Source organism: Euprymna scolopes, chromosome 26 (assembly GCF_053919585.1).
Source record: "Euprymna scolopes isolate OS-2025 chromosome 26, ASM5391958v1, whole genome shotgun sequence".
Classification (NCBI taxonomy): domain Eukaryota; kingdom Metazoa; phylum Mollusca; class Cephalopoda; order Sepiida; family Sepiolidae; genus Euprymna; species Euprymna scolopes.
The window spans coordinates 94,858,854-94,883,648 of NC_136507.1; the positions used below are offsets into that span (position 1 = coordinate 94,858,854).

Consider the following 24,795-nt stretch of genomic DNA (forward strand, 5'->3'; position numbering starts at 1 on the left):
CTGAAAGTATCCTGAACCTCTACAAGGTCACTATTCACCCATGTATGGAATATTGTCACATTTGGGCTGGTGCATCTGCTACTAGTCTCTCCCTTTGGGACAGGGTTAAAAAAAGTTGCCAACCTGATAGGTCCTGAACTGTCATCTAAGGTTCAGCCTTTGTCCCAGCGACAAAATGTTGCATCCCTCTGCCTGTTCTACAAGTACTTTAATGGTGAATGCTCTGACGAACTACAAGCACTTGTACACCCTCGACGGAATTACTCCTGACAAACAGCAAAATCCCTTGCACAGATCCCTAGATGTAAGAAGGCCTTCTATTCTAATAGTTTCTTCCCCAGAACTGCTAGACCTTGGAACTCCCTTCCAGGTTCCGGCTTTCCCATCTGGAGTGAAAAATGAAAAAAAAAAAAAATTTTTTTTTTTTTTTTTTTAATGTCTCATTTGTTTTGGGTGTTTTGTTTAGTATGTTTTTTAAAACGTTAGATTCAGAAGCATAATTAAAAATCCTTATGAAGTTAACTTTTATTTCCTGTCATGAACATTGTACACTATAACTTTTCTTTTTTTACATATTTCGTTTACATTTAGAAATGTAGCTGTTGTATAACGGATAACTTCCACTTTGCAGGTGTCAATCCGCAATTGCTTTGATAACATTAGCGTTTGTAGAGAATGTGTTGTCATCCTTTAACGTACAACAACCCCTGGTATTCCCAAGTGGTTACCCATTTTGTACTAACCAGGCTCAGTGACACATGAAACTGCAGTGATTTAAGTGGAACCTGTGTCAACATGGTAATGTGATAAACGAACTAGTCACACGCTGATGTGTGATTTTCCTTGCTGCAGCAATCTGGAACACAAAAGATTGATATGAAGATTTTAACAAATATATAGATTTAATTGAGAAAAACAATTTTTTTCTAGTATATTTACAAACTTAAAATCCAAATGTAATTTCTCGTATAATGTCAAATCTCAGCTGAAATATATTTGAGTTAGAATTTCCTTTTCAGAATTAAATTTTCTCTGGGCAATGTTGTTGGTATGGCATTCACTCTAGTCAGGTTGAACCAGTTTCCTCCAAATGAGAAAGTTTCGAGTGAATATTAAATTCACAGGTAGTTCCCAGTCGCCTGTAATGTTGGTGCATTTTAGTCAGGAAGTCAGTATCTTCAGACAGCCTGATCTGATAGCACCAGATGCACTAAAAGGTATTACCTGTCTGGACCAAAATGAACCTGAGAGCAATGGTAACTAAGGGGCAACTTCACATTCCCCATGGCCCCCAAATGGGGCCTCACCACTGAATGTCTTTTAAAGTCATACTCAGAACCCTATATCTGAGTCGATGAGAGTGAAAAAGCTATAAAGATATTGACTGACTGTAAGTCTTGTTTGGTAAAAGACTTTAAATGTTATAAGGATGGCCTTTTTTTTTTTTTTTTTTTTTTTTTACATGGTCACCACTTATCAAGACCCGGAAGCCACTCAGGGATAAGGGTTATTGCAAGTACAGTACATTAGTGTGGAGATTTGATGAAGTGTTTACTTAAGGAAGTGATTCATTAGGAATTTGTTAACGTTGGACTTGAAGACATCCAAGTTGTAGTCAGGTGGAAAGCAGGCAGACGGAACAGAGTTCCACAGGCGTGCAGTTCTAAGAAAGAAGCTTTGTTCATGGAATCCACGTTTTGATTTAGGCACAGATAAAGAGTGGGGGAAATTTTTCACAGTGGATTCAGCTAGACGGGTGTTTTTCGTGAAAGATTGACGAGGGGGGACCAGAGATTATAGTTCAGACGAGCACCTGCCATGGAAATAACGATAAAACAAGGATAGGCTCGCAACGTCTCTTCTGTGGGAGAGAGGTTGCAGGGTAGAGAAAAGGGCATCCCCCACTAAGCCACAAAGTCTATTTTGTACTCTGTCAAGGCAGGATAGGCTGTTTTTAGCAGCTCCTACCCAGATATGGCAGCAGTATTCCATCCTTGGATGTACTTGGCTTTTATATAGAGAATTGCATCAGTAGTGAGATATCTTCTGGAGCGGTAAAAGGATCCCACCATCTTTCCAGCGACCTTGGCAACAGACTTGATGTATGTGTTCCATTTCAGATCAGGAGTAAAGGTCAAACCCAGAAGCTTGTCAAAACACGGGGCTTCTCCTAGATGAGAGCCATCCATTTCAATTGATGCCAGATGGGGATCAGAGCATTGATGATGTAAAGATAGGAGTTTGGTTTCAGATGCATTAAAGGTAACCAGCCATGTCTTCCCCCACTGAACCACGCACTTGAGATCAGAGGAGAGAGAATCAGAGAGAACTTTGTCATTTACAGCCTTTGATGTGTTGCCGTAGATGGTCGTGTCATCAGCATAGATGTCAACGAATGATTTAAGTATGTGTTTAGGGAGGTCATTGATGGAGATCAGGAAGAGATTTGGGCCCAGGATTGACCCTTGAGGGACTCCAGCATTAATACTGCAGGCCTCTGATTTCTGCCCATCAACCACTACTCTTATGAGCCTATCGGAGAGAAATGATTTAATGATTGAGAAAACATTTCCAGTTATACCATAGCTGGAAATCTTGTGAAGTAGGCCCTTATGCCATACCTTGTCGAAGACCTTTGATATGTCAAGAGCAATTGCCCTAGAAAGGAGGCCTTTGTCAAGAGATTCACTAATCCTGTGAGATATAACCGTTAGCACATCTGCGGTAGGTCTTGCAGAACGGAAACCATATTGTGTGTCACTAAGAAGATTGTTTCTGCTGAGGTGGTTTACCATTTTTTCTCTATTTAATATGGATTCAATATGGTCTTGATCTTTGAAAATGAAAAATCGTGTTTCATCTATCTATCTATCTAAAAGGTAAAATGTGTGTGTGCATTTTTCTGTATGTCCGCAAAAGACTTTTTTCGCCAGCCTTTTCGGTCGGCTTACTCCTTAAAACTTTTTATATGCGGTCTAAATCATATGTACAACTTAAGAACAAGGGTCACGGCTATCTTTAATTTACCCAACTATTACAATCTATTTTCGACATATTTTTCAATCGACGCGTCTTCGAAAAGTAAATGATGGGGCGGGGGAAACAGAAACTGACTTCCAGCGCAAAACTAGGTCAAACATCACACGACTTAACTTTCTCGCACCTGTTAATTTCACTTTATAAATGTCAACTTAAGACGCTTATCACTTCCTCTCCCCTCGTGGCCGAGATGGTTAGGTAGCAGGTTTTTTTCCATTTCGTTTCCACCTTTGTGTCAAGGTTTCAGGGTTCGACCTACCTTCCTACTACAATTTTTTTTTTTTTTTTTTTTTTCAATAAATTTAATTTTGATAATAAATCAACTTGTTTGGATTTTTTTAACTATTGTTCTCATTTTGGATGATATTCAGTTTTTGATCCAACCTTCAGTCATGACAATCTTCTGAAAGTTGAAGGCTCAATAGTGCAGCCGATACTGAGAATATAATTACAAATCAAGACTTCTACCTAATCATGGCTAATAAAACAAGAACAAGCTAACAGTGGGTTAAATGAAGGTTCTGTTAAAAATTACATACAAATTCCTGAGTTGAACAGAAGTTGAAGGTTGGAGGTTACATCTGTCGAAACTTGAGATTAACATCTGAGAAAAAAAGTAGTCCAAACAATTTAAATTATCAAGTCTCATCTCGAAAATTCCAAAATAGCTCATACTCGTTTTAAAAATATCTTAAGAATAAAAAAAAATGTTACTGGGAAAGATTAATTGAAAGACATTTTCTTTAAAATATAAAAATTGTTTTCTTGCTACAATTAAATCAAGTTTTTAATTTAGAAACAGCATTAAAAACAAGAAAAGATTTTTTCAATATTTTGTAAGAAGTAAAAAATATTGTGGGGAGGTTTTATAAATAGGGAAAAAATATATTTAGACCAAATCAATTTGAAAAAATTCTGTTTTTTTGGAAAGGCATTGGTTTTGAGCGACCGTCAGAAACTGTCATGCTAAATTTGTTCCTGTCAGCATGATTGGAATTACTGAAAATACTTTGATTTTTTTTTTTTGATTTTTTTTAAATTTCTTTCTTTTAATTTAATACTCTTATTCACTTAATATAAGGCACATTACCACTTTGGATGTAACGTGTTGCTATTTGGAACCATATCTTTAGGGACACTATGTAGGGAGTTGAGCAGCAAGATGTTTGTTCACATTGTATTTAAATTTCTCAATGTTAGTATAGTTAGGAAACGGGGAGAGAATTCCAAAGTCTAGCAGTTTGAGAGAAGAAACTAATAGATTAGAAGACTTTCTGACATCGAGGGGCCTCTACAGTGTAAGGGTTGAATTTTACAGCTTGTTGGGTTAGTTGGGGGCATTTATGTTGAAGGGGCACAAGTACTAAGTTTGTTAGGGTGCATTCCATTAAAATACTTGTAAAATAAAGAAGGATCAAACAATGTGGCAAGGGGACAGGAGTTGGAGCTTTCTTGATAGTGCGGGATTTATTTGGTAGGAGACTTCTTTTTTTCTTTTTTTTTTTTCTTTTTGACCGTGTCTGAAAGTGAGATTAGTGTTAAATGCACCAGCCTAGGTGTAACAACAATACTCCACTCATGGGCAAATTGTGGCTTTGTAGAGATATAGAATGTCGTTAGTTGAGAGTAATTTCTAGCACGATAGAGAGAATCCACTATAAATACAGCAGAATTTCCAATATAAACAGTATCCCCTGTTTTTGCTTCTATTTTTACAACCTTTTAAAAGTTTTGATTAAAATTGATCCCTATTTATTGATAGTTTTATTTAAAAAAAAAAAAATTGAAATACATTTTTTTTTTCTTGTCTTTGCAGGTTTCTTGTGGAGCAAGGCTGTATTCTACCCTTGTGCAACCTTTTAACCGTGATGGACAGTAAAATTGTCCATGTTGCCCTCAATGGTTTGGAAAATATCTTGCGACTTGGAGAGCAAGATGCCAAACTCCATGGCAATACAAATCCATATGCAATTAATATTGAAGAATGCTATGGTTAGTATGAAGTGAAAGAAATTTCAAATTAATGTGTGAAAAGAGAATCACATAATCTCATCTTTTTAATTACTAGCAAGCCTCTTGGCGTTGCCCAGTGATAGAATACATATAAATATTATTTTAATTCATACAGAAACTGAGACATGTGCATGCGAGTATTATTTTTTCTAAACCGTCCACTTCTTGCAAGTATAAAAAAAAAAAAAAAAAAATGAAGAGCTGAGATTGAAATCAAAACCTAAAAACAATGAATCAAGTATGTTAACTAGTTGGCCAGCATGACATTCTCTTCAAAAAGGGTTTTCAAACCTACTTATACTTAACATAAAGAATCTGTAATGTGAACCATTCACACATGTGCAAATAGAAAAATCTAGCATCTCTCACATACAAATTTTTCATTTTGACTCCCTTAGAAGTCCTCTTTCCGGATGTAAACCTATTAAAATATTTCCATATATCTGAATGACCTATATTTTAAATTTCAAGTTTGTAGTTAAAAATTTGTTGAGTATATAGGTTGAGAAGTGTCCTCACTTTTATAGATATATAGATAATAATTTAACATGTAAAACTATCTTGTTGGATTTTCAAAGTCAGGCCTAACAATTGATCAGTCTGTTATGTCAATACTTGATTTGAACTAAACCTATTTATTTTTTTGTTTCTTCCCTCCACAAATATATTTTGTGTCTGCTTTATTTTAATTTTTCGTGCTTATGCAGATTCGTGAAGTTTTAAACTGTCGCCTTTCAATAACATGTCATGTTGAAATTAATATAAATTCGAAAAATAATGAAAAATTATCCAGTAAATATGCTAGACGTATTTTTATCCACCCAAAAGTTTTTAAATTTTTGTGCTTATGTGTAACAGTGCATAAGAGCGCAGTGGAAAATATTAGCAGCAGCAACAAAGGATGGCCAGCATGCAAAGAGAGCAGCAGCAGTTGCAAAATTGCAGGAAGTGTGCTCGAAAAGAGGAAGAATAAAAATGCAACGTTTGCTCGTCAGAGAAACAAAGTGCGCATCATAGAAAATGAACATGTGAAGTTACAGGCGAGAAATGGCAGGCTATTGGCAGCATGGGGTCAGAGAGAAAGAAAGTAGGCGTCAAAGGAAATGGACGTGTATAGTGAAGGCGACTAATGGCTGGCTGCAGTTGGAGGAAGGAGAACTACTACAGATAAAATGAACATTTGGCAACGAGAGACTTTAAGTGGCGTCGAAAGTAACCGTAATAAATGCCTTTGTTGAAAAGAGAAAAATGCCGACCCGGTATTTATTGCCAGTTTTATTTTTATGAATGAGTAAAGTGTAGCGGCCATCTTACATATGCACTTATTGTTCTGTGATATTTTTTTTTAATAGTATTTTCAAGTTTTACAATATCTTTTGTTATTACATTGTTAGGTGAAAGTACAGAATAGTTACAAAACCCCTTTTATTATTTTATTTTACCCTCCCCATGTTAAGAATTGCTTTTTAAACAATGTTATTTCAACGCGGTACAATTAGTGCATAAGTACCAAAATTCTGTGTTTAAAAATGATGGAATTACAATTTAGTCAAAATGATCGGTTGCAGTTACCTCCCTTGGATCATGAGAACTTTTCAATATTAAAATGTACGATAAACTCAGTAAATTTTATTACTTGTAATTATTTTTTACTAAATCATTTGTATAAATTTCAAAAATTTGTACTAATTGCGACATGATACAGAAGTACATATTTTCACTTAAAATGTGTTGGTTTAAAACATCACTAATCCACACAAGCACATAATTTTTTCTGGAAATGTGTATTCAGGAAGAAAAAAAAAAGAAAGCTTTAAAATTCTTCCTCTACCAAATATATTCCGTTACATTAAAGGAAAGTAGTCATATCATGAGTTACTTTTCTTGACCGGTCTATATTAAAGGAAGTTTATCTTTTTATAAAAAAAAAATTCTTGTATTGATTGGTAGAGCCAGAGTGAATACGAAAGGGTAAAATCTCTTCCACCATTATTTATGACACAAAAAAAATTGATCAGGACTAAATATTAATGAAATTTAAAAAAAAAAATTTTCATCTACCTTGTGTATTAAATCCATTCCTGTCAATCAAAATAAGGGAAATTGTGACTTTATTTGTAAAACTAACCAAAATATCTGTTACCACTTGATTTCTTGGACTCCCCCCCCCTTTTTTTTTTTTAATACTTTAAATCGCAATAAAATATTTGCTTTAAACAAATGATGATCATCGGTATCAGCTAGGAAATAAGTGGAATGCTACAACAAAAAAAAATATTTTGTGTGAGATTTGAATCTGAATGATGGCATAAAATTTAACTGATGCAAAATACATGGCCACTGAACAAACAAAAATATTGTCTTTTAGACTTGGTGTTTGAGTTTGTCGTAAGTATCTCTCCACATAGATCTAAAATAGCTTGATTGTCTAAAATACATAAAGTTCCAACAATGTCAAATATGTATAATGAAAAGAAAAAAATCTTGTACCTATTTCTCAATTTTTGATAGTCTTTAAATAGGATAAAGAACTCGAAGACTAACATCCATAAGGATATAGGATGAAAAGTGATGATTCCAAATTTGTAGTTAGACTCTTGGATCAACTGTTTAACTGTATTGCCATATACCTATACTGACTGCTTTGCTTTAAATTGGAATTGGAAAAATCAGAACACTTGAGGGTATCGGAATCTAGAAAATTTGAGTTTTATGATATATATACTAGCAGGGAGACTCGGTGTTGCACAGGATTGAATGATGATCAACAAATATTTCACACTCCTATATTTCTATTGTCATCGAAATCAGTGAAATCGCCTGGAAAGAAGCTGCACATACCTCCATGTATTAACTTAGTCCAAACTATATATTATTCTACATTGCACTCTAGAGAACCTACTGTTTCTTTTATATAATTATTTTATAGAAACTTCTTTCTAGTGAATGAAAAAATATTAAAATATTGAGAAATTTATGTGCGGGGTTTGAACCTATAGACCACGTCATGCAAAAGGAAAAAAAAAAATGTAAATGTCAAATCTTATAAAATTCTTTGCAGTTAATGAAAAAACAAAATTAAAAAATTTACAGAGTTTGAACCTACAGACCATGTCATGCAAAAAAAAAAAAAAAACAGGATTAACTTAATCAGGGTAGAATTTTCACGGTCCGTTGTTCTCATTGTTGCTAAGTGACATGGAAAAAATGGCTTTACCGATGATAGATAAATTAAAATAACTGTATTGCTTAGCTGTAATTATCGGGGGATGGGGGTATTCTGAGACAAAACTAAACTAAGATCACTCCAAGACTTATACACTAATTTTCTTTAAATTTTAAAGAAAATCTGTTTGGCTGTTTCAGAGTCTATAAGGAACAAACTCGCACACACACACACACATTTGCATAATTGTGTGTGTGTGTATATATATATATATATATATATATATAATATTTTTATTTATTTTTAAAACCGTAATCTACGTATATGCATGTTTCGGGGACCCTACCCCTCTTCAGCGTAGCTGGACTGTTAGGACAGTTATTATAATATATATATATATATATATATATATATATATATATATATATATATATAGTGAGAGAGAGATTTAATAGTTCAAGCAATTCTGTTTTGTATGTAAATTTACCAATCATTGCTAATAAGTTCATGTTTTAAGATTTGTGTATTTTAATTTTCATACCTCCTTTATAAAATGTTCAGTTTTAAAGCAAAGATTTAATTTTTTGTTTTACCTCTTTTTCGTTCTTGTAGGTTTGGACAAGATCGAGTTCCTCCAAAGTCATGAAAACCGAGAAATCTACCAAAAGGCTTTTAGTATAATTGAACGCTACTTTGGCTCTGAAGAGGAAGATAAGAGCATTGCGCCCCAGACGGACGAGAATGCCCAACAGTTCCAATTTAGTGCCGGTCACGATGTACCAATGGAAGGCTTTCAATTCTGAGCGGACTTCTGTTTTTTTTTTTGTTTTTTTTTTTTACTGGGGTTTGCACCAGTTAATAAGCAAAAAAAAAAAAAACTAAAAAAATAAATGCTCCTCATAAAACGACGGCCGACTCTGTACGTCCGACGACCTTGGCTGTTTTGTTGTGCTCGAGGCATGTGATGATGATCTGCGATTTCTCCTTGCTATTTGAAGACGTAACTGTACCGATGACACTGACTCTAGTACTCGACTACTACTACTGTCCCCCATCTAGCAGTGAGCATTATTACTATGACATGGGACGGCAAGTCCTAAAAACACAGTGACGACTACTGGACCCTTATCCACTAATACGAACACCACCACAACCACTACCAACTACCACATGACATAAGAAGCCGATTAAAACCCAAGATGACACTAGAACATCAACGACGACTGCTGCTGCTGCTGCTTGGCAAGGCGAGTTGTAAAAGATGTCGCCGACCTGTCGAAATGATCAGATGATCCCCCACACCCCTTACAGGGGGGCCCCCTCCTGACATCTAAGACGACGAAAGACCTGCTTGACACTTCCACTCCCACAAAGCCTGACTGTGAGAGTCTGCTGCAGTATGTTTTTTTTTGGTTTTTTTTTGTTTTATTTCTTGTACTACTGCTTGCTAATGCGGAGGGCAAGCGTTAGTGTAGGTCACCCATACTACAGCCAATCCATCAACACCACTAAAACAACAATGACCATAATAATGACTATTGAGTCGTGACTACAAATAAATGACTTCTGCTGTTTGGTGTGGTTTTAATTTTTTTTTTTTTTTTTTTATGGATTGTCATTTTTTTTTTTTTTTTTTAATACCATCACTTTTCTCGGATTTTTATCATTTTTTTGCATTTCATTTCATATTTTCTGTCTCTCTCTATGCTACTGTCTCTCTCTCTCTCTCTCACTCTCTCTCTCTCTATGCTATTCTGTCTCTCTCTCTGTCTACCACCTTGTCTATCTTTCTGCCATTCTTTCTCTTTTTCCTATTTCTCTCTTTATCCATTTATTTTTTTTATTTTTTATTTTTTCTATATTTTAATCTTTAATTTTTACAATTTAAAGTCTTTTTTATTTTGAATTTTACAACTTTATTTTGTGTGTGCATTTGGACATATCTTTTTCTCTTTGCATAGGTTTCTAGGTTTCTCTGAGACTATTGTTACTGCTTTACGAATTTGCAGTTTTTCATTGTTGGATGATAACGCCTGGAGATGAAGCCAGGATTAAGATTTGTCCAGTACACCACTTGCACACAAACATTTAAGTTTGTATTTATCTTCACGTAAACAAAAAAATTTTTAATTTATTTTGTTTAACTTTATTTCCTGTGTACATCTGACATATCTTTTCTGTAATATGCATTGTTTGAACATGTATTTATATTTAAGACATTTAAAGAAGTTTGTTCAAATAAGTGTTTTTAACACGCTTTCAAATCAGATAATTGGGTTTCGGGCCAAACATAGAATATGTGCATAATGCAGGTTACATGTTAATGTATTTTTAATTTATTTAAAAAAAATATTTATATTTGTTTAGTTTGCTGCTTAAAATGATCCCGAGAAAAGATGTGAATTTAAAAAGGCATTCCATTTAATAAAACTAAAAAAAAAAGTATTAAGCCCAAACAAACTCAACAAATGTCCATCTTGCAGTTTGTTACCTGGTTGTGTTCATTTAGCACAGCTTTCCTATCCCAACAAATATATATATATATATATATAAAATGTGTGGTAAATGTATATACATGTATCCACACCTGCATCCACACACAAGAATGACTCCATGCAGCTTGATCTTTCCTGAGTTGAAGCAATCCATGCGTGGACGAAATAACCTCTCGTATCCTCTCATGTTACACACAAATGAAATAAAGTCACAATCCAGCACCAAAATGAGCAGACAAATACAACTATCAACATCCTCCGCTAACTACTGACATTGATGACGATGACGATTTTAAAGAAAAAGATTGACTCATATATATATATATATATATATATATAAAATGTATGTATGTATATTTTTATTTAATGAAACCTTTTGATTTTGAAAAGTAGATACATTGTATTTAACAAGTCACTGCTTTTGTGTGTTTTTTTTTTGTTTTGTTTTTATAAATAATATAGGTGATACTATAGTGATGACTTGATTAGCCTGTTGACAGATGAGAAAACAGTAAAGTCCTTTTTTTCCTCCCTTTCAGATTTAACTTCTGGTATCTTATGGCTAATTGATTTATTGATCTATAGTATAGCCTATAATAAATGATGCTCTTACAAATGTAATTGAGTTCTCTGTGTTTATTCCTCCTAAACTATATATATATATATATATATATATATATAATCGGCAACCTGATAATCAAAAGTAAGTTAACATTGTGGTTCCTGTCTTTTTCTTCAATGTTAGTTCACATTTGTTTCTGGATCATTTATTTTAGTGTACAGGTTTGGTCGCGATCGACAGCGTATAATGATTGTCAATTTCTCTCTTCAATGTTGACATCTTGCGCTGTTTCTCTTAACTTGGATCTACGTAAGCTCTAATTCCAAACATTGAGCACTCTTATAAATAAAACAACTGAGGCATAGAATCTTTTCCAAATTTCACAAGAATGAATTCTGATGTTTCAGCATTTATTTTACAGTAATAAGTTTGATCAACATGAAATATACTTATCCAAGTACCCTAACTAAATGTACTTTCAGAATTTATATGTTTAGGGAAGAGAGTGGGGGGGGTCTCTCCAAAACCCCCATAGGAGGAGTTTGTGAACAAGCACACAGTGGCTACAACTTAAATACACTTAATGGGTCAGGTATACTACTACTTGTGACCTTAAAACCAAACACTAATTAACACTGAAGAAAAATGCATTCACCACAATGTTAATTAACGTATGGTACACCAGTTCAATAAAACAGTTTCAAAAAGAAAAAAAAAAAAAAAAACGGGATTTGTATTTAAATACAAAGTATCAACTTGAAAAATATTTCATTAAATAAATTGGTCATTTGCTTCTTCTATATTATACAAACGAAAAAAATATTGAATTTCCAGTGAAACAAATGGTACCTACGTAATTGTCATGTCGCAAATGGTAACATATCCAAAAATTATGAAAAAACGATAAGGTAGTTGTGAAAGGAAGCAAAATCACTATATTAAGCTTACTAAATAAAAAAAATAAAGTTGACAGGAGAGATAATTAAGTTCTGTTGCTTACGTCGTGATGAACGTAATTTAAAATGTTTGACAAAATTTATTTCCTATATAAACTTTATCGAAAAGTTTTTCATTAATAATTTTTCTACCTTATCGATATTTTCCATAATTTTTGGATATATTACTATTTGACATAATTACATCAATACCATTTGTTTTACTTGAAATTCAGTATTTTCCCGCTGGTATGATATAAAAGCGCTGGTTATTCATTAGGATTTCAAGGAAGTCAATTCTGTCAGCATGACCCATATAAAAGTATATTTTTATTTAATTAAGTTGGCAATTTAATTTTTTTTTTTTTTTTTTTTTTTTTTGCTTAAATTGGACATTTGTTAAAATCGTTAAACTCTATCTTAATTTTTTAAATTACTTTCAAAGCTGTCAAAACATCCTGTTTTAAAATTCCTGTTCTAATTCAAGGTTATACATACAAGAGGCCCCTTTATATTCTCTGTACAATCATTTAAAATTGCAGGTCAACAAAAACAATATATTTTAATGATGCATCTACTATTCTTTGTGATATTATTCCTCTGCCTGTCTCTATCCCACCTTATTGATTCTGATTCTATCAATCTTATCTCCTCTTCTGATCTTCGTTTTAGAAAACTTCATCCCTAACTCATAGCCATTCATCTATTTTAGGCATTTCTATTTTAAACCTCATTCAAATAAACATGATGTCTGTTGCATTTCAGCAATAAAGTTCTTCAGATTTCTATTTTCCCTCCTCCAACATTACCATTCCATCGACTTGTGATTCTTACTACTTGTTTCAGGATCAAATCTTGTGTTCAATCTGTACATGTTTCCATCTCTTTTCCGATCTTTGGCGCTATTGATTAATTTCCAATCCTAACAACGTACCATTTTTTTTTTTTTTTTTTTTTCTTACATTAAAATTTGTTAAACAAAAAACATTTTTTTAAGAAAATGGGATGGTCTTAAGACAGCTTTAAGATTTTTTATAATGTATCTTTTAATAATAAACGCTTAGCCTTGGTCAGCTGATTAGAGTTGAACTTCGACCTGGCGTCTAGTTGTTAACCCCCTTCCTCTTCTGGTTGCCACTGGAGACTACAATGACTGATGTATCGTCAATAAAGATAGCTCTCTCTTTATCTCTCTCTCTCTCTCTCTCCGAATAAAATATTCTTCCATGCAATCAAATGCAGAAAGGTAAGATGTTTTAACACCTGTTAATCTCCAACTCTCCTCTTTCCCCCTTTCCACTCTCATCTTCTATAAGCTGTATATTTTTCCTATCCTAAGTATTGAAATATTGAGTATTTATTTACAGATTATGGACAAAAATAACAAAAGTTCTATTTATGAAAAGAAAAATGAGGAAAAGGAATAAAGTTAAATTGTGTGTGAAATACTCTTTTTCTTTTTTATTATTCAGAACTCAATGCTTGCATTCCTGTTTTGTCCTTTTCTGTTTTTTATTGTATTATTGGGTAAGCATTACTGTTGACGGTTTAAATTATTTTAAAGGAATTACAGTTGGGAAATTAGTAAAGTAAAAAAAAAAAAATTTTTTTATTTATCTACTCATTTCCTACGTAATTTACGTTGAAAAAATATTGAATAGAAGTCATAAATGCTTATAACTTCCGTTCAATATTATCATAAATATCTCCTCTAAGGAAGGTAACCATCTATTTACGTTTCTGGTTAAGCAAAGATGGCTGCTTTTCTCTGATCAGATATTTTACAGACCCTTACAGACCTATAGATAGTATGAAATTATTTAACACAAATAGTTCATAAATGGGTAGATAAATCAAAATAACTTGATTTCCCAACATTATTTTCTTATAAAATAATTTGTCAATGTTTAACGTTTCTTGTTTCATTTTATTTCAATTGAAGTTCTTAGAAATCAAGGGCCCCTTCTTGGGGCTGACATTTGATATCTATATGATAGATATTTGAGTGGGCCATTAAATTCCACTTTGCCTCTGAAATATTTAGTCAGTAAAGAATTTAACATTAATTTCACTCTCACTAATTGATCAATTACCTGTATTATATATTTCTTGCAGTCTCTTGTCTTACTAGATTCATGACAAGAATTCATCTATTCTGGTGGAGAATCCAGCTTAGTGTTATTACTATAGGCTACAACACTTGAAGGTGTGCACCCTTCTCCGTATAAACCAGTGTGGTGTAGTCACACAAATGCAGTCTTATTATGCAAACCCTAGGTTATTTTGATTATTTAGTCCAGGTTAACTTGTACAGAGAATTATCCTCATGCCAGATTGTACTGACAAACCCCTGTAAAGAGACTCTAGACACTCAAAGATGGTGTCTAGTAGGCATTCAAGTTCTCTCTAAATTCTTACCATATATATATATATATATATATATTTATATCAAATAAAAATTACAATTAAATTTACCAAAATGATCCAAGATGGTAAAATTAAAGTATATTATAAATATTAAAGAATTAATATTTATAAAGTTATCTCAGCCAGATGTAAAAGCTCGATAAAACCAAATAGGAAATAGAGCTTATAATATTTATCTTCCACCAGACTATCCATTCACCTTTTTCTTCACCACATTCCCTCTGCTTCACTTTTTTTGTTTTCAAGTAAGATCTTTGACTTACTTGTTTCATCAAATACTTTTGCATGCAAAATCCGATCCCGCATTTTGCTAATTCCTACCCTCTGATGAGAAGGAAAGTATTTCTTCGAAACTCCAGATTAAGGACTATCCACTTATCTAGTGTTTCCTTTTCAGATTAAATGTTTTTAACTCATTTCAAAATGTTTTTTTAACATGTTTTATTAACTGTTTGCTCATATATATATATATTAAGTCACCATTGACCGGTGGAAGCATGCCTCATAAAAAATTAAACTGTTTGTTGTTGGTGGCTAACCTCCCCATATTAAAAACAGCTTTCAAAATAGACATCCCATTTTTGGGGGGAGATATCAAAATATTTGCCCTGAATGTAACCTTGATATTCGTTGTTAGCATATACACTATTACACTTTATTATATAAATATAAAATGCATGCATAAAAATTTGCCAGCCACTACATTACAGTTCATAATACAGGTCTTTATATCTCAAAAACTACTTGTCTCTGCCAAATTTAAAAGAGATTGTCTTAATCAGCAGTCAAAAACCTGTAAAAATTATCATTTTAAAGAACATTGAGCTAAGGTAAAAATTTTACCTTTTAAAAAAAAAAAAAAAAAAAGTTAATGTCTGTGCAGTGTCAAGAATGAGTCTGTAAAAGAGAAATAAACAAAATACTCGACCCAAAGTATAATTTGTAGGTGTTTCTGTAAGGAATGTAATTTGGTGTAAAATATTAGTGTTAACTTATTTGTAAGCAGTTGACACAATAAATAGCATGATTGAAGCCCAGGTAATCGTTGGAAAATATATAATCAATTAAAATCGTTCACAAGAAAAATATAAGGTCCCCCCCCCCCCCCAAAAAAAACTAAAACAAAATCCAAAAAAATATCACCGTGTAAGGGTTGCAAAATCGCTTCAAAAACGAAAAATAATTAATGGTACCTGTAAAGGTTTTTGTTTGTTTTTGTTTTTTTCGGTTTTTGCATTTTGTGTGTAGATGAGTGTAAGGTTGCCAGTATTAAATTTCCTATTTATGAATGGTTATGTTTATTTTTTTTCTTATTAGCACAATTGTCTCATGTAGAGAGCGACACCATATTGGAAAATTTCTGGAGCATTCGTTTATGTATGAAGAACTGGAGTCTCCAATAATAGAATTGTCAGGTCTCAGCCAATCAGAATTGGCAAATTTTGAGAAAGAATTTATTTTTGAATCAGGAAATTGAAAGATTGTTATGTGTATGTAGCTAATAACCAGTTACGATGGGTGCAATGAAAGTATCGTAGGAAAATATAGAAATGTTCCTGGTAGCAATGGGAGAACTAAATATTTAAAGAGAAAAATAGGGACTCCTTCCTCTACAGATGTTTCGATTGTGATGGTGTTGCTCCGATTCTGCAATGTAGCATTTTATTATAATGATTTAATGTGTCTAGAATTGTTAAAACATTACATAAGATAGTGGCTAATAGGCTAGAAATAATGAATTAGTATGTGGCATCTACTTTGGTCCAGAGGGGAATTTCAGTGCTGACATCTTTACGATCTTGAGTAAAATTTGATAGAATCTGCAAGGGTTAACTCTTTCAACTTTGACCTTTTGGCAGCCAAATTTTCACCCCAAAACTGATTAAAATGTTTGCCGCATGTCTGAATACCCATTATGTATAAATTTTAAATGTTTAGACCCAAAATTGGCTGAGTAGTTTGCTAGACACAAATCTTTTGAACTTTGACCCCTTGGCAGCTCAAATTTTCGACTCAAACCGATTAAAAAGCTTGCCCTATCTCTGAATACTCATTATGTAAAATTTCAAATGTTTAGACCAGAAATTAGCCGAGTAATTTGGTAGAGACTGCAAAGGTCAGATTTTTTTTAACTTTGACTCCAATTTTGATCCCTTAACATTTTTGGGGGGCTCAAATCAAATTAAAAAGTTTGATCCATGTCCAAGTAACCTACATTTAAAATTTCAAGTGTTTAGACCCAAAATTGGTGGAGGAGTTTGGTAGAGTTTTCAACGGTCAAATCGTTGAACTTTGACCCCTTAACAGCCAAATTTCTGGCAGAAAACCGATCACAAAGATTTTCCGAATACCAAAAATAAAATCAAGTAGAATTTTAAAAAAATTATTTCAAGTAATGTCCAATTTCAATAACAAATGCAGAATTACCAACTGCTACTGCGTTTGACACAGGTAGGTGACATAGCTGCATATTCAGGTGTTGTCAAAAATCAGGTTAGTTGCATATTCAGGTGTTGTCAAAAATCAGGTTAGTTGCATATTTCGGTATGATTCTAAAAAGAAGATATCACTTATCATTAGGAACTTATCTTTCTCGTAACCTGAGAACTTTGTGTATCATTATTTCAAATAAAATTAAAAGAAAATAAACTCTACTTCATTTGCACGAACATAATGTGAAAAACAAAATCCAGTATTACTGAAATAACATCTAACAAGAAACAAAAAAAAAAAACCTTCACAGAAATATTAATGATGTTGAATTTGAAAAGTTCTCTTCAAAAGACAAGCTCAAATGTTTTCTTAAACTATAATAAATCTATGATAATTTGCAAATCAAAAAAAAATCACTCATTTTGAATAGTGGAATTTCACACTCTAAAAGTGCCTTCAAAGAATAAAAAAATATTGTAAAATCTGTCTGGAAGATAAAAATACTGTTTGAGACCAGGGATGATTGAACAAACCTTAAAATGGTTGCTAAACACTAACAAATTCGTCAAAGTGTCCAGCTCATTCAATATCAATTTATATAAGAACTGATTTAATGCTTCTAAAGTTAGAGTTTAAGAAAAAAAATAGGAGGCCGACTCTTATCATCTATTGTGTGATAAAATTTAATCCAGTGGATGTAAAAATGACAGTTTCCGAAAATTGAATTCAGTTTTTCTTTAAGATATTTGTAACTTTACCTGTGCTGACAAGTTCAGTATTTTTTTTTTTTTTTAATCCATTTTCTTTTTTAAAAATCTCACATACTTTTTAACAAATAATGCGAAATCCATTCCCATGAAATCAGTAAATAAGAATTAATTGAAGTTTATGTGCCATGTTGTTAAAAACAAATGTTTTGATATCACCAAATATGGCTAAACAAAATAGATTTTAAAGCATCACTCAATAAGTGTTTTAGGCAAAATTCATCAAATACTTTTAGAATGCTTCTCTAACAATTGGATGCCATTTTTTTTTTTTTTTCTTTTTGGACGATTTGTCTTTAGTCTGAAAATACACCTTATTTTTTGGATATCGCTTGTTCATTGGAGCCAAACTTATTTTGCTGAAACATTCTTTTAAGGTCTGCAGACAGTTAGTGTTTGCTAGGGGCCACATCTAGAGAATAGAGTGGTTGCAGAAGCAATTTGAAGTGCAATTCGTGTAGTTTTATGATCAATTTGTGATACGGTGCATTGTTTACTGAAAATACCTTATTCTTTGTTTAAGGCAATTTTTTTTTTTCCAAATCCTTCCTTCAAACACATGATTCCTATGTAATATTCGATATTCATGATTCTTTCTATATCAAAATAACTAGCAGGCCACCCGGCATTGTCCAGTCATAAAATACACTTAAATATGATATTTTGATTAATGCAGATTTCGTATTTATTATTATATTGGACCGAATATATAGCAATGATTTTAAGTTTAAAAAAAAAAAAAGGACTCGTGCACCACTATCGAGAATCAAAACTAAAGCGTTTAGCTTACAATTTACTTCTTCCTTTGACGTTAATGACTGAGCTATGAAGACATGTTTGCTGCAAAGCTAAAAATTAAAACATGAACCAATAGCTATTGCGTTATGCATGCATATTCGAAATGCTGTCATTCGACCTTCACCAGGCAAATTCCATTTTTTTTAAATTTTGACACTTTTGCACCGATTTTCCCCAGCTAAAACTCAAATATAAAGTTTTGCATGCATTCAAGCACCCTATATATTAAGTTTCATGTCTGTGGACCAAAAACTGACAGGAGTTTGGTAGGCCAATTTTTTAAAACAAATATATACATGCATAAATATATATAGAAAGAGTTTTATGTTTACTATAAGCTTTTTACACAAATATTATGCAAATATAAATCATATAGAATATCTGCATTAATATAATTACATGTAATACTTAACTAAAGATGATCATCCTATAAAAAAAGCAAATAGGGAATTAAAATGAATGCTCAAAAGAATATGCAAATTAGCTAGATCTTTTGCAAATGAATGCAATTCTATGACCCATATATAACAAAGTTGTATTTTCTTTTTAAATAAATAGAAAAAAGGTTTTTTAATATGAATATCAATACACAAAAAAAAAAACCATGGGCAGGCCAAAATCTTGTCTACTGATGTTTGTATCTTTAAGTGGCTTTCACTGTCAACTCAGTTAACTGCAAATTTGATGTAAATTAAATGGTCAATCCAGGTTTAATGCATTGACATAAAAACTCTTTTTCGTTGTGTTGCAAACAATCTGAATGATGAATAAAGCATTGTTTTCGGTCAACTGGAAGCAAACGTGCCATCTGCTTTGAACACAGCTTTCTTATTTAGCAAATTTTCATACAAAATGGTGAACACACTTTCTTTTAACATCTTTCAACTTACCTATTTCTCACAACTTTAATTTATGATCAACCAAAACAAGTTAAATTTATTTTTCTTTTTGTTAGCAACTGCCAAATTTGGGCAACCTGAGCATTTAGAATCATTTGTATCTGTACGACCATGTTTAAAATCAGTATATTTCATAATTATTGTTTCCAAGGGAGCAGAGTTCAAATAAAACTTATCAAGCCATTGCTTTGCTTGACTAGTATATTTCCCCATCAGAAAACAATGCATCTTTTTTTTCATTGTTTTGATAATTTACAAAAGCAGTTTCACTTAAATAACTGTAAATGTGTAAACTAATGATTCAATTGGTTTTAAATTTTCTACATGTGTCATTTGAAGGTTAGTACTTCATAAAAAAAAAAAAATCATGGAGTTTTTATTAGTGGCATGATTGCAGCCTGAAATGAATTTGGAAAGAAATCTTTCACTTTAAAAGCAAAAGTCAACAATTTGTGTTTCTCACCTCTAAAATTAATTAGAAATGATTATATATGAAAAATTAAATTGGTCATAATTCTGTTTTTATGAATATTAGTACGACTATTGGCAATTTTTTTTTTCTGAGATTTTTTAAGTGTGTATGTGTACATATATGTATACGAGAGTTGGGACGATTAATCGAATCAATAAAATAGGAACTTTTGGAGGTATCAGAATTGGAAAAATGTATCTATTTTCCAATGTTAAAAACGATTATTTTTTTATGATTCTTCTTTGTTTTTATTTAAAAATTAATTTTCACCGCTTGTATTAATGATGAAAAGATAAGTATTTATTGATTTTAAACTAACACTAAAATTAAAATCTATTAATTACCACTAACAAGTGTATTTTTATGTTTGCCCCCCCCCTCCAATGAAAAACTATATATTTAGAGATTTGAACACACACACAATAATAGCAAATTTTAGACAAAACAAAGTCATATGTTGGTATACAAAGATTTATTTGTCGATGTAATAAGGAAACAGTAATTGGGGGAGGTGTTATATGCTCTTTATACCTAGGTATTTCGAAACCTAATGCTTCTCATCATAAGAGGGCTAGGTTTCAGGCATTTCAATGCGACATCTAGCTTGGGAGATTATTGGAGGGATATTAATATATCTGGTATACATGGGAGTGATGAACAAAGGGTGAGCAGAGCAATCTGGTGATGTTAAACTAATGTAGGTGAGTCTTAGTTAGCTGGGGACTTGTGAGAGATAAGGAGTTGTAAGGAATAACGGGGGATAATATAATATGGAGGCGGATGGTGCCGATATGTAGAGAAAAAAAAATAAAAAGAGGGTTGGATAACGGGTAAATGGCATATTTAATGAGTAAAGAGATTAGATGGACACGGATTGTTAAAGATTATAAACTGGTGATAAAAGTTAAGTAGAATATGAAATGAAATGCAGTAGTTAGTGTAGTATAAAAATTCAGTGAAAACACACACACACACACACATCGGTCGAAAATTATGTACTTATGAAAAAAGTTTTTTAATTTTTTTTCATAATATTATTATTTTGTATTCCTGCACGTCACCAATTAAAAACGAATAAAGAAAAGTTATAAGCTTTTATACTTTTCGCATTCTTTTTTATTCATATATATATGTATACAGGGTGTCCCAATAAAATGTTTACACTCTTTAAATGACCATAAAACCCACAGTTATTATAAAGAAAAGTTTCATACATCAAAATACTGTGAACAATTATAGAAACCAACTAATTATCGAAAGTCTTCGAATTATTGGTTGTGACCCATGAAAAGCTAACAACGCTCACTGATTGAATTGAAAACGTTCCTAATCAGTTCAATGGGTATGTTGACACATCTTCTTTCAATGGTTGCTTTCAACTCCTTCATTCTAGCTCGTTTTGTGGTGTGAATCCTGTATTTAACATGCCCCCCCCCCCCGAAAAAGAGAAAAATCCATGGAGGGGTCAAATCTAGTGAGCATGAACAGTACTCGATACATACTCTTCGTACTAACTGTTTCGTAGGTGACTATCAAGATATACTATTACATCATGATGATAGAGGGGAAAGGCTCCATACTGCTGGATGTGCCATTCTTTATTCCTAAACATCTCTTAGGAACGTATTCATGTTGCAAGTTGAAATAATTTAAAGAGTGTATGCATTCAATTGGGACACTCTGTATATACGAGTACAGGTAAAGGGAAGAAGCAAAACAATACGAACATATCATATAGGTAAGATGGAGGGAACGGATGCAGATAAGGTAAAGGGACCTAAACTAAGAAAAAGTAAACTGGAAAAACATGAAATAAAATGAAAAATAATTTATCTCTTTTTTTATTTTACTTTAGTTTGGTTTAAGAGATCAAGGGGTTAATCCCTCTTAGAGCTAACACTTGATTCCGTTACGATTTAGATTTATATTTGAGGGCTCTTTTAAGAATAGGAGCTATTTCCTTTATGGCTGCTATTTGTATTTCGTTACAGCTTGGTCTTCCAGGGATTGCTTCTAAGTATTTCTGACGATTTTTTTTTATTAAGCCAGTTGCTCCTATCACAACCGGTATGTTTATTTCTTTCAGAGACCATATCGTTTGTAAATCAATTTTACGTCCTGATATTTTGTTATTTTTTCCCGTTCAGCTCTATTACAGACAAAGTCATTTGGAACTGTGGCATCGATGTGTGTGTGTGTGTAATAAAAAAAATCAATATAGAAGGGAGGAGGACAGAGAGATAAAATAATTTAGGAATATAGGGGAGAGGGATGGATTATAATATAGAAAAATATTTAGCAGGGAGAGCCTACAGAAAAGGACGGGAGTTGGTGTGTGGGGGGGGGTCACAATCTGAATGAGGTATATGAAAACTATACATGAATACATATAGAGAAAGAAGCATGATTACAAAAATTACAAAATGATTACCCGGTAGCGTAGAATTCAAAGAAAAATAAAATAAAAATCCAAAATAAAAGTTCAGATTGACAATTCCCACACACTTCATGCAGAATAATGCTTCCATTCACACAGCTGGCAATGTCAAAAGGTTCCTTGAAGAGCATGATATTTTGTGTTTGGATTGACCTGCACAAACTCCAGACCTCAATCCTATTGAAAATGTATGGCATTACATCAAACAACAGCCATGCGATGATAAAATTTCAAATCTGGAATAACTTTGGACAAAAATTAAAGAGAAGTGGGATGCCCTTTCATCAGAGTATTGCTGCGGACTAATTCAAGGAATGCTGTTGGTAAATCGAGTCAGTTCAAACTCTGTTCTACACTAGGTGTATCAGAAATTTCGTGAAAATAGTGAATAATTCCACCCCATCTTTCCAAGCTTATAACTCCTCGAAAAATGTAATTCAAGCCCTAATTTTTGTTTCAATTAAAGGAGCAAGGTTTCATTAAAAAAAAAAACAAAAAAACAATGTTTTTTTTTTAAAAAAAAAAGGTTTTAAACTTCGGACTTTACAGGTAAATTTCTAAAAAACGAGGTTTTTTTTGTTTGTTTTAAATTTGAATATATTATTTATTGACCTTTTCTCTTCAATTTGTGATATATAAAACTATTAAACAAATTAATTATTTACTTTTTAATAGAAACTTGAAAATGGGGGGGGGGCGTGAATTTAAAAAAAAACGTTTGTCTAAAATATTATATTCGGTTTATTGGAAAGAACATAAAATTTCACATTGACCCTGAAAATATCGTAAAAATAGAATCAATAGAAAAACTTTGATAGATTTTTAAAGTTTAAAAATTGAAAAATATTGAGTTCGGAAAATTCATTAGTTTAAAAAAAAAAAATTTCTATTACTTTTAAAACAACTTTAATAGTTTATTTTGGAAGTATAATCCATAAAGAAAATAAATAACCCATTTTTAACAGAGAAATTACGAGATTTTTATATTTTATTCGCAGTTTCGTGTTAGGGGTGTCAAAAATTCCTACAAAAATTCTGATACACCTAGTTCTACACTGTTTTTGCTCCCACTCTGTGCTTCAACATTACTGTGACTTTCCTCATCTCGTGTACCGTATTAGCATGAATATATGGTTCTGACACCTATGGACCTATACAACAATATTTGGTGTTTGGAGTTATAAAATGGCCATCCAATAAATTTGATCCCAAGAATAGGTTCCAATGTTCCCATAATAAGTGGAAGTTCAGAATACACTCATCCAAGCTCCTGCCTGATCAACAGTCATTGTATGCCGACTTCAACTGGATCTGACATCTTCTGCTGAAGGAGCTTATGCTTTATATAGAAATTCTTTACTTCAGTAAGGGTTGGATGATAATCTCCCTTTTTTTGGAGACTGTTTGTTCCAGCATATGGATGGAGAGATATATATCCTGACTAGCAGACCGCCCGCTTAAATGCAGATTTCATATTTATTATTATATTATATTGGACCCAATATATAGTAATGATTTAAAAAGTTTTAAAAAAATGAGTCATGCGTCAATGCCGAAGCTAATTTTTTAATCGACATGAACACTAGGATACTTCAATTAAACGTCAGGTAAAATTATAGAGGAATAAAAGGCGAATCAAAGGTGATATAGGTTGTTTAAAGAGTAGCATTCAATTTAACTTAAATTTGCAGTTTTTGAAAAAATGACAAGCGCAAACTTTCTTTTTGGCGCAACTATATATGTACGTATGGTTTTAGGTGAGGAGGGAGGTTTTCCATGCTGATGATTTCACAGGTAGAGAGATGGAGAGCAAGGGGTGAAGCGAGTTAAGAAAAGCTAGGTGTAAGGTGAGTATGAAATGTACTTGTCCTTTCTTGTCCAATTTCAAAATCTTATATTGCTAGAATAGACTAAATATTTACCATAGTCATGCTACGGAGGTTTTATGTAGTTATTATCCTCCATTAGTTCTATGGACATATAGTTAATTACAAAGATTTTAGTTCAATAGAATTTTAATTTAAGAAGCAATAGAGGGGCCAGTATATGTACAGTACTATCACGTTGATACACCGGTTCTCGCCAGATCACTGAAGTTAAGCAATGTGGAGCCTGGCCAGTACCAGATGGATGACCATTTGGGAAGGCTAGGCACTGTATGTACCTTCTGAGAATATTGGGCATGGGGCCAGCGCCCTCACCCTGTAAAAAGAACTCTTCGCTACAAAAACATCTATAAAAGTTGTAGATGGCCTATGTCCCTCTGGGGACTCAAGGGCTATGGATGGAGAGGGGCCAGTATATCCCTGGATGATGGCTGAGTTACGAATGATGTCTGGTGGACTTAATGGG

At 32.6% G+C, this 24,795-nt stretch overlaps 1 protein-coding gene across 3 annotated transcripts in view; it reads left to right on the plus strand.

Annotated features, from left to right (window-relative positions):
- Positions 1 to 9,792, plus strand: part of LOC145248277 (importin subunit alpha-7-like) — a 115,023-nt gene extending 105,231 nt beyond the window's left edge. For all 3 annotated transcript variants that reach the window (XM_080110146.1, XM_080110148.1, XM_080110147.1), the window contains 2 exons: positions 4,856 to 5,031; positions 8,831 to 9,792. In XM_080110146.1, the coding sequence (XP_079966272.1) occupies positions 4,856 to 5,031; positions 8,831 to 9,021 (367 nt within the window). In that variant the 3' untranslated portion in view covers positions 9,022 to 9,792. The remainder of the gene's footprint in view (positions 1 to 4,855; positions 5,032 to 8,830) is intronic.
- Positions 9,793 to 24,795: the final 15,003 nt, after the last annotated feature.